General features: G+C 38.7%; 1 protein-coding gene across 12 annotated transcripts in view; it reads right to left on the bottom strand.

Annotated features, from left to right (window-relative positions):
* NEDD4L (NEDD4 like E3 ubiquitin protein ligase) overlaps nt 1–15,598 on the bottom strand; it is a 310,035-nt gene that overhangs the window by 27,110 nt on the left and 267,327 nt on the right. For 6 of the 12 annotated variants that reach the window (XM_074339904.2, XM_074339909.2, XM_088798017.1 and 3 more), the window contains 5 exons: nt 15,205–15,259; nt 15,051–15,104; nt 9,741–9,799; nt 2,675–2,740; nt 222–451 (listed from right to left, as the gene is read on the bottom strand). In XM_074339904.2, the coding sequence (XP_074196005.1) occupies nt 222–451; nt 2,675–2,740; nt 9,741–9,799; nt 15,051–15,104; nt 15,205–15,259 (464 nt within the window). The remainder of the gene's footprint in view (nt 1–221; nt 452–2,674; nt 2,741–9,740; nt 9,800–15,050; nt 15,105–15,204; nt 15,260–15,598) is intronic. The other 6 variants (XM_019755309.3, XM_088798016.1, XM_074339906.2 and 3 more) reach the window with 1 other exon arrangement.

Genomic DNA, 15,598 nt, shown 5'->3' with positions numbered 1-15,598 from the left:
AATTTCAATGACACGAACCCAACAGACAAGAAAAAAAATCTTGTTCAGGCGTTCACAGAGTACATACATTATTTCACCAGGCCGCATCAGAACCTGTGCTAGGCGTGTAAAGGGTGGGGTGGGGGGTTAACTCATTGCAGATGAGTGAGCTGCTTCTTCTTTTGTGACGTTTCAAGTCATTAAGAATAAAACTGTGTCAGTGGGGACACATTCTAACTTACGTGGCAGAGTACTCAAAGAGGCCATAGTAGGGGTTGAACATCTCTTTGGACAGCAGGAAGAACCATTCTCTGGCCACGCCCCCATAGTCAAGACCTTTCTCCGATTCAAACTCAATCCACAGTCTAGCTTTTAGGACATCTGGTCTTTTCACAGACATGATTCTCCGATAGGACTCTTCAAAAATGTTGTTTCTGTGAAGCTTCATTTCAAACCTATTTGGAATATCAGCCTACACAAAAGAAAAAATTAGCACGTGATCATACAGTAAATATACACCTTACTTTCTAATAGAAAAAACAACAAAGAACAGAAATAATGGCAGTCTTCAAATAAACAAGCTGTGACGAATGGTTCCAACGGAGGTTCTCTCCTTGATGGGTTTTTCTTCAGATGCACAAAAGCTTCACTGTGTCAGTCAGGATGAGACACACACAGCCTCCACCAGCAGCTGTTAGTCTGAGCCAGAGACTATGCTGAGTAGAGACAGTCATACTCTCCCCCTTTTCTAAACAACTGTGGGACACTTAGCCACCCACCAGCAACTGAAATATGGTCAACTCTATATACTGTTTCTGTCAAAGAAACGGACTTTAGTCTAGGTAATCAAAACCCATCAACAATCCCCACCTGGGCAGGGACTCCAGCCGGCAGGTGGGCTCCACGATGCCCATGAGCTAATTCCGTTGCTGTGGGGAGTGGGACCCTGATTATCATGCCGAGTTGTGGGAAAGCATCCCAAAGGCCACAGCTAATACACGTCAACATAGAAAAGCACTTGACCAAAGTTGGGAGCAATTGCTTCCCGAACAAATGAGGGCCAGGGGCGGCCTTGCTATGAAAATGGATTTGCAGAGTCAGTTTTCAGGCAGAGGATAGCACAGGGAAGGTGCCATCGAGTAAGACAGGGCGATTACCTGCAACGTCATCACTTATTACTGGGGGGCATCCAGGTGACTCACAAGTAAACACGGATTTTGTGTTCAAATGTGAGTCCTTTCCAAAGTGGTTAGCCAAGAGCGACTCAAATCAGGGTGTTGGAAGAGAGGACAGAGCCCCTAAGCGGGCGCTCTGGAGGCAGAGCCCGTGTCCCACGCCTCTTTGCATCCCCACTGCCTCGTCCGCAGCAGATGCCCAGAAAATGAGGCCTCAGTTGAGGGACTGGAGCAGGGAGAGATGGCAATGGAGTACAAGCGAACTGGGATGACCTGAGTGGAGGCAGATACCCTCCTGTCCCCAATGGGAAGAAACCAAGAAACAGTGACTGGTGCGAAAACACCAAAAAATAACTGTGAATGCACAGACTGAGGAGAAAATGGGCAAAACCTATACCAAAGGGGTAAAATCAAAAAGTCAAATAGAGGGGCCGGCCCGGTGGCTCAGGTGGTTAGAGCTCCATGCTCCTAACTCCGAAGGTTGCCGGTTCGATTCCCACATGGGCCAGTGGGCTCTCAACTATAAGGTTGCCAGTTGAATTCCTTGAGTCCCACAAGGGATGGTGGGCTCTGCCCCCTGCAACTAAGATTGAACACGGCACCTTGAGCTGAGCTGCCTCCCGGATGGCTCAGTTGGTTGGAGCGTGTCCTCTCAACCACAAGGTTACCGGTTCGACTCCCGCAAGGGATGGTGGGCTGTGCCCCCTGCAACTAGCAACGGCAACTGGACCTGGAGCTGAGCTGCGCCCTCCACAACTAAGACTGAAAGGACAACAACTTGACTTGGAAAAAAGTCCTGGAAGTACACACTGTTCCCCAATAAAGTCCTGTTCCCCTTCCCCAACAAAATCTTAAAAAAAAAACAAAAAACAAAACAACAAAAAAAAGTCAAATAGAAGACGCAATGTTGAAAACTTGGGGGATATGAGTCAGTACAAACTATAATATTGTAATTTAAAACACTGCCTGTAAAAACCTTATAGGGTTTTTAAGTTTTGTAAAAATCTTACAGTGTTTCCCAGTGAGAATTTTAATCTTAAAATTACACTTGGTCTTAATATACCCAATAGTAAAGACAAATATTATAAATTACATTTATGCTATAAATATAATTAAAATTATACATTTGAATTTAAAGGGAAGCACGTGAACATTTTTCTAACCAGGATCCAGGTTCTGTTAGATACAATGACAGTAATGGCTTCCACAGGCTTCCCGAGATTTTTTGACTATGTCCTGAATTATTTTATATCGCACAAAAATCATTTCTATCTTTTTATGTATTACATAAGAAATTACCCTTCGGGTGATTTGATATGTAATACTAGTTAATCTTCACTTACCATTTCTGTTAAAAAGAAAATTCAGATTGAAGATCCAGGTGGATCAAAGTGCAGTGAAAAAAGGAAGGTAATATTTTTAGTATACATATAAAAATAACAAACAAGTTGTTCTCACTGAAGTAACTTTGGTAGCTTACAAAGGACTAAAACAGCATTTTTGGAAGACATGTTACTCACGGGTTTCTTTAATTTCTTCCTAAAGTAGTCATATTTCTGTTTAAATTCTCTGGAGTAAGGAACAGCCTGGAAGATAAATTTATAAATTTAAATAATGTAAACAATATGCTTGAAATTTTATGTATACTGAGTGAACATTCAGAGAATTTCATGAATCATAAACCTTAAAATTTTCGTGCTCCACCTTACTGAAATTTACACAATGTCTACATAGCACATGGGAAAGTTCTAGAAATGATTAAAGCTACCTAGCATTGAATAGGACTTTCACCTCTGAAAACAACTAGATTAATATTCAAGAAATCATTTAGGGATATGCTACATAAACTAAATATATTTTCCACATGACTTTTGACTTTTGTCTGAATAAGAGTCAGGTAGGGTGTGATCTGTTTTTTTTTTTTTTTTTCTGTAGTTGAGATAACAGTATTAGCTATGATACTTTAAGACACAACCCAAAATGACCTAAACTGCCATTCTGAAAGACTTATCATGCTTTAAAAATCTTTAGGAGGAACTATAAGGAGCAAAAAGGCATGTGAACTGATAACACTTGTCAAGGAATAGAGCATCAGATAGCATTCTGGAAAAGCCCTCCGTTGAGGAGCCAGAAGGTTTGCCCCTTACTAAGTAGTAAGTAGTCTTGGGCAAGGACTTTTAAAATCTGGTATGCTTTATCTATGAAGAAGAGTAATGGCACCACAGGAGTGGGCTCAGTAACTGAGCTAACTACCATTACTCAGAAGTTCTAGAATCTCTTTAGGCAAAGGAATAACATTTTAACGTAGTCACTTAAATATTCTGCACTTGCTGTGATAGTTTACAATATCTGAGTGCCAGAGCCCTGACTTCAGGCTATTGAAAAAGCTTACAATTTACTTATAAAGCAGAAAGGACTGGCCTTTACATACACAAGGACATAACAGTGACAGCCTCACACTCAGAACAACTCATTGCTTTTTAGTGAGTAGTGTAAACTGGGTAAGAATAGTTCTGCTGATATCATTTTGGGCGAAGTTAGTAAAATAAACTGATCCTTACTAAAAGTGTCTCCAGTGTCCAAACCTTACACCTTCACCAGGTTTATTCCCAACCAGAAAGAGGAGAAAGGACCAACAAAAGCGTCCCTCTTTCATATCGCTTTAGGACACACTCACACAAATAACTAAGCCAAAACAAAAACAAATAACCAGTCTTAAGAACATTCTAAAGACAATTTATACTATCTATGGTCTGTTCTTAGTTTTTAAACCAGTCTTCATTTGCTTTTCCACTAAACACTAGATTTGAACACATATTATATTTACTCTGGACAGCATTTAGTTTGACAAAATCACATTATGGATTCTGATTCTAGAAAAGGTAGAGATTTCATCAATATCTGGACAACCACCAACATAAGGAAAAGGACACAATGTTCTGACATAAGCTAATAAAGACCTTACCATGTTTTTTGCTCTTACCAATACTATACCCCCTAACAACTAGTCTTTTCTATCTAGTTTTATTTATTCATTTTTGGTGGTTCATTCAACAGCTATATCTTGAGCACCTACTCTGTGCCAGGCATTTTAGGTGCTAGGGAAATAATGGTCCATTCAAAGAGTTCTTTCCCTATTCTCTCCTGGAGCTTACAAGCTATTATGAGCAATAGGCAATAAGAGATAAGTGAATAAACAGTGGTAAACACTACAAGGAAAACATGATAGAGAGTTCCTAGGAGGCTATTTTATCTGAGGTCAGGGAAGACAGCTCTGAGAAAGGGATACCTGAGCAGAAACCAGAGTGACAGGAGGGAACAAATTATGACAGGAACAGTGAGTGCAAAGTCTCGAGAAGGGAAAATGTTTCACTGGTGTTCTTAGCTATGATTCACTGTGATAAAGGGGAATTAAGTTAAATAAATTATTTCCTTTCAGTACTGCATGCCTAACTTTAAAGTTCTGACTTCTAGAATAGACTCTATTGCCAGCTACCTCTCCTTGATGGAATTTCTTCACCATTAAGCAAAAGTATTTGACAAGACAAACTTTAAAACCCTATGATTCTCAGCAATTATTTTTTGTTTTTATTTCCCCCCCTGAAAAATGTTGAAAAAAGGCTTAAACATTCATCATTGTGACTGCAACTTCAATAGTCTTAAATGACAAATTTCCCATGGAATAGATTTCAAATGCTGCCCCCATCCTGTGCTATCCATTCCCTTGTCTGACTAGATGTGGGTGGTAATAAGATTCCGGCCTTTCTTCCTCTGTAGGATGATGCATGAATGTTGAAAAATCATTATCCTCCTCCAGCCCTTATCTTTTCTCTCTAGAGATAGTTCTTAGGATGGAATAAGAAGAGTAGGTTTTTATATTCTCCCTGAAAAGATTTCAACAACAAAACAGGATGAAGACATCCATCAATGTAGCCTCTGAACAGAATTACGTGGATAGTGCATATCTTGTATTGGCCAAATTATTCTCTCTTGAAAATCTGGCATCTTTTTTTCTTACATAAAATTTAACATGTAAAATAAGCCTGCTTAAAAATTAACATGTCTTTTGATTAAAGCCTTTTGGCTCAATATTAAATATGCTTTCTTTTTGGAGCTAAATGAAAACCTGATTTATGGCGTAAGTTGGTTTTCAATGTTTCCATGTCATTACTGTCCAGTTGGTACTCGAGCTCTTTGGAGACACTGATGAGGAGACACTGATGAGGCCAGCACATTGGGGCTCTAGTCCTGATTCCAAAGTTTTGGCAACACAATTAGCTTTGTGATCTTTCGACAAATTGGGAATAATAACATCTTCCCTAGCTTCCTATGGGGCTTGCTGAGAGTTCAACTCAGCTGATTGTAAAGTTCTCGCAAAAGTACAAAGTGCTATACAAGCATGAGATAGTATTCATTAGAGCAGCAAGTGTGGAGAGCAATTTATAAATGCTTTTAATGGTGATGTCTGTTGTACAGAAAGCATATTGACTTACAGTAATGCTGCGCTGGGCTGACGTAGAAAGGGTTCTCTATCCCCTAATACATAGACATTTTTAAAACTTGGGAAAAAAGAGAAACTTTAGGTACCAGATAAGCAAAAAGACTCTAAAATAGAGAAATAAGTGGGCACTGGACCTAGACATAGGTGTTTGGGCTTGGATTTTAATTCTCACTTGGGGCACAGAACTTGGCCGACAGTCTCTGTGACCTGGGGAACCAAAACAGAATGCCCTGCTTAAAACTGACATCTGAAAAGGGGACAAGGCAACTATACCCACTGGCCCAGGAAAGTTGCAAGGAAGCTTACCTTCTGTCCAGGACCATAAATGGAAGAAAAAGAAAAAGAAACAGACCTGTAATAAATTCATACTCCAAGCCTACACCAAAGTGGGTATGAGATGCATAATTATACTAATTGGGGATGAATGAACCCAAGCTAAGTAGTTAACAGTAAATACAGGTCAGAACTTATAAAAGCCCCATAGGGAAAAACAAAAAAAATGAAGATGAGAACACACATACACACACATACATACATACATACACACACACAAATTATAAACTGAACTAGGCAATAAACTACCATTCAGGAGTGCCTACAGATATAGCAAGTGGGAAATTTTATGTTCCTGGGACCAGAGATAATAGAATAATCTGAAAGAGGCTATTTTAAGAATAATTAAAGAGTTGGAAGTATAAATTAAAAATAAATAAATAGAAAGAACAGGACAGAACACTAACAACTAAAAAGACCAAGCAAATTTAAAAAGACCAAATAGAACTTTGAGCAATTAAACACAGCCACTGAAATAATAGACAAAATGAACTGACAAAGAGTAGACTATAAAAAGCTTAAGAAAGAATTAACAGGAAGAGCTGAGCCCATAATACAGCAGAGAGATGGAAAATATGAAAGCTAAGAGATAAGGAAGATAGATGAGAAAGTGAATCAATTACCCAATAGAAGTTACTGATATAGATAATCCAAAAGAATGGGAAAGATGCACCATGTAAAGTAGCAATTGCTGAGAATTTTCCAAAATGGAGGAAAGACATGGTCCCCATATTGAAGAATCACAATGAGTCCAAAGCAGGATAAATAAAAAGAAATCCACACTTATTTATTCATTAAATTTATTGGGGTGACATTGGTTAATGAAATTATATAGGTTTTGAGAAAATCTACACGTGACAGCAAAATTGCAGAACATCAAAGACACAGAAAAATTCCAAATCCCCAGAGAAGAGACAGTTAACCACAGACACTATAAAAGATAATTAGATCGATAACAAACTTCTCAGCATCAGTTAAGGTGCCAGAAGACATGAAAGAATATCTCCAAAGTACTGAAGAAAAATAACTGTTAATCAAGATTTCTATAATGAGCTAAACTATCATTTACAAGAGAAGTCAAATAAGTCCTCTCAGACTACATGCGTTTGCCACTCAGGCTCTCACTGAAATTGCTGCTAGAGCAGAGATTCTCAGAAGAGTGGGCATCAGAATCCCTGGGAGGGTTTGTTAAAACACAGATTACTGGGCCGACTCCCAAAGTTGCTGGTTTTCAGTAGGTCTGGGATGTGACCCAAAGTTTGCATTTCTAACAAGTTTCTGGATGACAGTGATGGTGCTAATCTGTAGACCACTCTTTGAGAACTATGAACTCGAGGTTATACTTCATTACGAAGAAATTTTAATCTAGAAAAAAGGGGATGCAAGAACCAGTGGTGGGCAAAGAAATCTGTTTACACATACGTAAAATTAGGTAAGCATTAAGTGTTGAAAAAAAAGACAAAATACTAATGATGATTTGGAAAGTTTAAAGACAAGGCACTTTTAAAACGCCACTGAACAATGTAAAATGGGAGTGGGAAGAATGGCACGCAAGTCTCCTAAAGTCCTATATTAACCAACAGAAGAATAGAGAGTGGTTAATGTTGACATTAAGTCAAAATTTTAATGTGAACACTAAGAGAACAACAATAGAAAATACAACTTCCAAGCAAGTATAGAAAATGAGAGAAAATAGAGAGCTCTATCCACCGAATAGAAGGTAAGACAAAAAAAAAAAAAAAAAAAGAAAAAAACCATAGCAAGTTAAGAGATAGTAAAGCTATCCTACGCAAATACTAATGAAGAGGAAGTGACTATAATAACTGACAAAGCCATTGTCACTGTGAGAGTTTGATACATTGTCTTGGTTGGATAAAAAGCCAGGAAAAAAGTAGAAATGGAAATGGGTAATTTGAACACCACAGGACTGATCTAATGGGTGTTTAAAGAACTCTTCTATACTCAAGAAAGACAGAATATACATTCTTTTCAAACACAAAAAGAACATTTACAGAAAAATGGCCAAACCTCCAAGAAAGTTTCAAATATCTGATAATCAATATTCCATAGACAATATTCTCTGACCACCGTGCAATAAAATTAGAAATCAAGAAGAAACAGACAGGCAAAAATTCTCCCATAGTCTTAGAAATGAAAAAGTCCATTCCAAATAACATTTAAGTCAAGGAGAGAAATCATGGAAATTATCAAATATTTAGAATTGAAGGACAACAAAGGCCAGAGGTCTACACTAAGTTGATAGTTACCTAAATACACACTCTTATTGAAAGACATATCACTAATGATAATAAAAGAGTAAACAAAGCTCTTTAGAAAACAAAGAAATAGAGATCCTTCTTGGGGGCAAATCTACTTGGATTTATGATGCTGAAGAGTTTTTAATAGCAATTAATAAGACTAAGAGCTTGAGTGAAAGTAGATGATCAATAAATCATAAAAATGTTTGAAAAAGCGTCAGAATTATCAAGTCAAAAGTCTTCTGCCAGTTGAAAACAGCATTGTTTCTTGAATTCACCTGTTTCTCATGATGGAGTACAGAAAATGCTATTCTAACAACTTATCGTGACTGTGACTATATCCAAAAAAAGCCACAGTAGAAAGGCAGGTATTTATTAAGCTACACAGAGAAAGAGTAGCTGTCTGTTTTAGCCTAGGCATTACCAGCACTTTGTAATGTGTATCAAAGCAGCTGAACACATCCAATGAACAGGTCCAACAGACAACTCAAGGGATGTCAGGTATCAAGATGCATTTGTACTGTATCATTTAAGTCTTCAAATGGACCTATCTTTATAATTCAGAACATAATTTGAACTGAATCAGATTAAAGCCATGAAATTAGTATTTTAAATATATCTATTGGCCTCTTAGCTCAGCACTCAATATAATAAATAAACTTTACTTCCTTTTGCTCCTCCAGTTTTTAAATGAATCCCAAATTGGCACTCTTCTGTGATCCCAGTACATTTTCTGTAATTCCAAATGATCTCCTCGCACTCAGATAACCACTGACAGAAGACGCTGGTGCATTCATTGCCCATGAGCATGGCCCCCTTCTACAGACTCCTCCCATGTGTTTGATACCATGTGTCCGTTCCTGCCCAACGACCGGCGGGTTCTCACTCTCCCTTGTGAACACAGCGCATGACAGTTTTTTAAGAGGACACCATACCCAAGGCAGGACTGGTTCTTTACCCACCTGGCATATATGAAGGGACTATGGGAGAGTTAGTGGGTCAGCAGAGATAAACATTCTTAACTCTGCCAGCTCCAGAAGTTAGCGTCAACCTCCCCCAAACTTTTACAGATTTTTAGCACTGGAAGAGATTCAGAATATAGCTTAGATTTGTAGCATGCATTAACTACCCTTGGCCGAAAGAAATGATAAAATGCTACAAATGTAAGGCTGGCTTTGCCTCACATAAAAAGGAAGGGAGGACATTTTTGACTGTTATTCTCATAATCCACCCTTTTATAAAGGAGAAAAGGAAATGTTTAGTTTTGCTACCATTAACAAATCATTTTCTTTCCCTTTATGATGAAAGCCCCATGAAAAGGCAAATGCAGCTGTACCTCACCTGGAAATTCCAGGAAGGAGGAGATGGGAATGATGGGAAACTATTCAATGACACCAGGCCCTTGGCACCAAGGTAAGCAGTGATATACAAGAAATGTGTGTTTAGATGCAACCAAAATATTATACTGATGATTCAGAACTTGAGAATACTGACCGGACCAGTAATAGCTGGGTTCTGCAATCTTGGGTCTTCCCACTGAGTAATTTTGCTATCTGAAAATTAACAGTTAAAAAAAAAAAAAAAATCAAAATATTAGTTCAAATCTATTGCATATCAAAAAAATTTTAGAAATAATTATTTCTGGTTTTTTCAAAAGCTGTCCAGTCTCCCACCTTGGGCCCCAAAGATAGTAACTTAGTATTTCAGGGTTAGAAGAGAACGATACTTTATATGGCAAACCTCCTACATACTGTTTAGTTAAAAACACTCAATCAAAAATGCACGACTAAAGTAAAACCATCTACTTACACTGTTTTTGGCAAGCAATCTGCTGAAATTTCAATTATAAACCCCTGTTCTTTCAAGGATTTATAACTTGATCTTGATTTTCATTTAATTGAAAAAAGGCACAAAAAGTTTTAGTCCCCCCAAAGTTAACAAACACACAGGATTTCTTTTCTCATTTCAAATACTTTTTTTTTTTTGCTTATGGTATTGAAAACCTGCTTTCAATTAACAATCCTACATTGAACAAATGAGTAATCCATTACATGTGTCACTCATAGGCACACAACAATCAAAGCAGCTAAGGCAGTCCAAAAAATGAGAATTAGATATAGCAGAGGAAGATTCCAGAGAAAGGTTTCCCTTTAGCCAAGTTGGCAAGAAGTGGTTTTCTTTCTTCTAAATAAGTCAGTGTTAACAAGACTGTTCAATGCCACCTACACCATTACTTCAATGGTATAGGTGGTTAACACACAACAGCCACGCTGGATCACTTGGGATTTATGACCTTGTATAATTAAAAAGACGTTACGGATTACTGTGTGTGTGTGTGTGTGTGTGTGTGTGTGTGTGTGTGTGTGGTGGGGACAGGAATGGACTTGTGTGAAAGTATGAGAAGGGTGGGTAGACTGTGGGAAAATGGGTTCTTGATGGAGTTTTACAAAATCTAAGGTAAAAAAAAACACAGGAATTATTTGTTTGAGGAAAGCATTGATTCTAATTATTTCCTGTATACTTTGTAAGTGGACTGATAAAAATAACAAATATATTTGGTTTTAATGACCATAACAGGAATCTTTCAAAGTCTGGTATTATACTTCTTTTAATGAAAGCAGAGGCAATGTTTTAAAATAAAGCTACCAAAGCACATGATTCTAGATTCATGCTGGTGGAAAATTTACATGGACTGTTTCAACCATTCTAGAGAACCCTGATGAAAGCAAGGGACATTTGTGGGTCCCTTACCTTGAAAACAAGACTTTGGAAAATAAAAGTTGCTATTGTGATGGAGAACAATAGAAAAGAAAACCAAATCATGGAAACAGAACAAAGCTGAGTAATAACTGCCTTGGACTGTAAGGACTGGGTATTGTCCTCCAAGCTGCAAATGTAATAAATTGACAACTCCCAAATCTTTAGTCCAGACATGAACTTCAAGCTCCATCCTTGACATCTGCACCTGGATTTCTACCTCAAGCCCAACTCTATCAAAATTGGATCCATAACCTTCTGACACCAAAATAGTCCATGCAATCCTGTATTCCTGGTCAACAGTACTATAATCCACTCACTGCCCAAATTTGGAACCCGGACACATCCTTTATGCTCTTTCACCATTCACCTCCAGTGGTCACCCAACTGTCCCTGCCTCTCTCTGATAAAAGGCTTCTTTCTGGAGCACTCGTCTTTTCCCGGGACTATTCTCTAGCTTTCCCTGGCCTCAGTCTAGTCTCTGTTCAAAACTCCCTTTATGGCTCTGCCAAAAGGATCTTTCTAAAGAAAAATTTGACCACTTTCACTTCCCTCTGGAAAATCCCTCAGGAGGTCTCTCCTGCCTGCAGAAGGGACTCGCGTTTCGACACCTGGGAGACCCCTCTCACTGGAGCTATGTGCCCTGCCTGCCTCCTCTGCACACCGGGCCCTTTGCAACCTTGTCACATTTCTCTGAACACGGCACCAACTGCACAACTTCATACCCCCAGACATGTCTTCTCCCTCCTGGAATCGTTCTTCACTGGGCATGCCTGGCTAATCTTACTTATCATTTGGGATCCATCTGAAAAGTAATCCATTCCGTAAGGGCCCAGCCACTTAGCAAGCAGGTGCAGTCTTTGCCTCTTCTGCTTCCACATGAAGAGTGGTTCATTCCTTTAACACAACACTTAAAATACTTTCTGGTACTCCCTACTAGCACGTAAGTCCCTCAGGGACAGGGACTGTGTGTAATTCCTCCCTGCAGCCCCCTCTCCACCATTTCCCAGCAGGCAACAGGAGCCGAATATGTTATTTTTTTAATGACCGAAGGAAGCTGATGGTGAACTCCAAGTTCCTTTAAAATCGTCTAAGCTTTCAGAACTATGCAAGTTTCTGTGTGGTTACAACAAAGATCAATTTTACAGCTAAGCATTGTCAATATATGACTGTATGGTGGCTAGTTTATCTACTTTTTTCCTATAACTTTTGAATCTTAACTTGCTGTTCATCTTTGAGATGTTATATTTCAAATAGAGGGACAAGAACGAAGTAGAAGAATGAGAAACTCAGTCATTTTAGCTATTATTAACGGATTTGGTAAGACTGTTGGCAGAAAAGACATTTAAGGTAGGATTTCATAGCATCACTGGAATTTTCTTTTGTTTTTTCTAGCTTTGTATCTATATACCTGTGGCCAAGTACTCAGCTGCTGGGCATATCTGGTCTTTAAGAAGAATCACACAATTCCTAAGAGAGGTAGAGATTCAGCTGAAGGTATTCCCTTAGCCTTTTACACCAGGCTTGAGACATAGGAGCTGTTCAATAAATGTCAACCAAATGAATCAAGGCATCTAAATAGGAGATTAGCATTGAGCATTCATCTCTTCTGAAATTAAATCTTTAAGATGGCTGAATATTATTAATCTTGAAAATGTCTAATTCTTAAGAATTTATGAAGCAGAAAATAAATAACAATCATTTAAAAGACAAGTGCATTGCTGTCTTTGTCACTCAGTGCACGGTCACCTGTCCCATCAATGTTGGAAGACAGGACGGCACTGAATAACTTACAAGCTGACTGCTTTCACAGTAAAATGGCATAATAAATGATCTTGTTTTTGTCCTATAGGCAGCAGGACAACAAAATGAGATGCTGAATTTTGCTAGAAATCAGAAATCTTCAAAAGAGGTTCACTTGCAAGGCAAACAAATTCCTGTCACCTACCAGACCAGGTAATTAAACTCATTTTGGAGTATACCTATCAGCCTGATAAAAAACCTCTTAAAAAGAGAGGTGCTCTGCACTTTTCAGAGACTGGATTTTGGGGGAAAAGCATATGAATTGAACTCTGTTTCATTGATATGTACCTTTTTATGGCTTTCCACTGAGTAAACCTTAACAAGTTAGGGAGAAATGCTATATTAACAGCTAATGGGATTCTCATAAACAGATCTTTTCCTGAGATAGTTTTGGGTCTAATGTACACTATGTCTGGTTAAGACAACCTTTCAGTGTGGTTAAGGCAAATTTCAGTCTCTGCAAAGAGGAGCCTCCCATGAGCTCTTTGATCTGTCAAGAGGAAGGAGTATGTGAGAGGAGAACTTGGAGGGACTCTGCTGGACTGATTAGCAATAAAGGAACTGCCTACTGACCAGGCAACTACCGACCATCCGTCTCCTGCCTCCCAGCACATGGGCACTGGGCAGGCCTGAGGTTGGACAGTGCCGCTGTTTCTCAGGGCAAATTCTTTCCGACCCAAAACATTAACTTCCTAAGACCTTCACCACTGACCGTCCATCAACTGACTTCGAGTCACCGCCTACCAAAGCACCTACTACGTGTTATACGAGGCACGCCATCAGAAAACTAGTCCACCCCTTTCATTATTTCTAATGTACAACAGGATGGCCCTTTTCCAGAGCGTTTCTCTTGTTTTTGGGTCCTGGCAGTACATTAGGAACATTCACGAAGTTCTTTTCAGGTTGACCCAAAGATCAGCTCACCAGCCAGAACACGGCTACAATGTTGTGTGACAGTGTCTGTGTGCAGCAGACCAAGGTTGCATTATGGGTTAAGACCTTGTTTTAATAAAATGATTGCTATGATTTGTCCCTCGCTTTGAAAACTGAAATTGGAATGCATAAAAAACTGAAATAGAAACTTTTTTGTTTTTAATCGGAAAAAGGGGTATGACCCCCTTCTCCTGTTTCAGCAATTTGTGCTAAGAAAATTATAAATAAATAGTGTACTAAGGAAAACACGTATTTTGAAGCATTTATAGCAGCAATTTTATGCTCACTGTAAAATTTTGGGAAGTAGGCAAATCAGTATTTTTACTGGTGAAAGACAAAATCTAGGCCTATGGACCTTGACTTATCATACCCAAGGGTAGCCCATCCCCCTCAGGATATTTAGGACTACTACTTTGGGTTTACCTCGGAATTGTTGGGGTTCTTCCTTAATCCAATGTATTTATAATAACCCCTCAATCCTCTGCGCCTGAAAGCGAAGGTCTGTCTACGATGTACTCGATAGCTTAGTAACACGTGGAAGAGGCACAAACCTAAGAGATAGTGCTAAGCCCTATTCACATGAGGATTGCTCATGGGCAGACATCCCAGCAACTGGCTCATCGATGTGCTTAACTGATCAGTGTGATGAGCTGAGAAAATGTGAGGCTGGGAACCTGATGCAGACTTACTGTTTATGAACCAAACAACAACGATCAAAACATTACGGACTTGCACGCCTGTCTTGAACTTGAAACCGACCTAAAGATTTCTTTTTAATATACATTTTCAGAAATTTTAAGGGATATACAAATATGGAGAACATGTCAATTCAAAAAAGAAAAAAAAACAAAACAAAACACGGGCTAAAAGCAAACCTTTATTAGTTTAACTTTTAGTTGAAATGAGAAACCACGCATTTATTCATAGGTGCTGGAGAGCAAAGGTCTACAGCAAATATGCTATAATGTCAAGAAAAGAACTGCATATGTATTAGTGTGTGGGGTACAAGGAAACATGCTATGAATAGAAAATAAGTCAGAATGGGCCTCTTGCCAGAAGACCTGTGAAGGCAGTGTTTTAAAAAACTCATATGCTGCTTTAAGCATTGCGCACACATAGATTTTTGATTCAATCATCACTTCTAATCTTATTTTCTATTACCAGAGTGTATTTATTAAAAAAAGCGCAAGAGGGGTCATAAACCAAAAAAAGTACTTTTTTTAATTAAATAAAGTTAATAGGTCACAAGATCAATTTGGGTGAAAGCTTGACGGGCGACTGTAAAGCAAACTTGGGATGAATGCACAGTACCGTATGAGGGCACTGATTCTCTGGTATCATTTTCTCCACATAACACCTGGCTGCCTAGACAAAGAGTAAAAAAAGCTTTCACTCTAATAGTTGAATTACCCTCCCCCCTCCCTTTACCTGCGATCCCTGTGTGTCCATAACAGCGTCTACTTACTATGATCGATATAAAATGTTCGGCCATCCAAGTGAATTCTTTCTTCCCAGCCAGGCTAGTTATCAGGGGAAAGAGAGAAAGAGAAGACATTAGCTAGCCATTACGAAATCAAAGGCAAAATGAAGAAACTGTAGGGTACGTTCTTACTCGTCTCTTCTAGGGTACATTTTTAACTTTAAGAATAAACTGCAAACATTTCAAATTAACCCCTGATAGCATCTAGCAACACAATTTATCACAGGTCCCTCAGTCTCAGATACATGCATTCACCGTATGAAGAACAGGAAACAGGGGTTGCTATTTCAAAAGTTTCAGAGAAAAATTTCAGCATCCATTAAAACAGTTGAGTTTGGGGTTCAAGAGCTCATCTAATACACTAAATATTTACTACTAG

This window comes from Rhinolophus sinicus, chromosome 4, assembly GCF_057876585.1.
Source record: "Rhinolophus sinicus isolate RSI-liver-muscle chromosome 4, RSI-T2T, whole genome shotgun sequence".
In the NCBI taxonomy this organism is placed as follows: Eukaryota; Metazoa; Chordata; class Mammalia; order Chiroptera; family Rhinolophidae; genus Rhinolophus; species Rhinolophus sinicus.
This window is presented reverse-complemented; position numbering and strand designations above follow the sequence as displayed.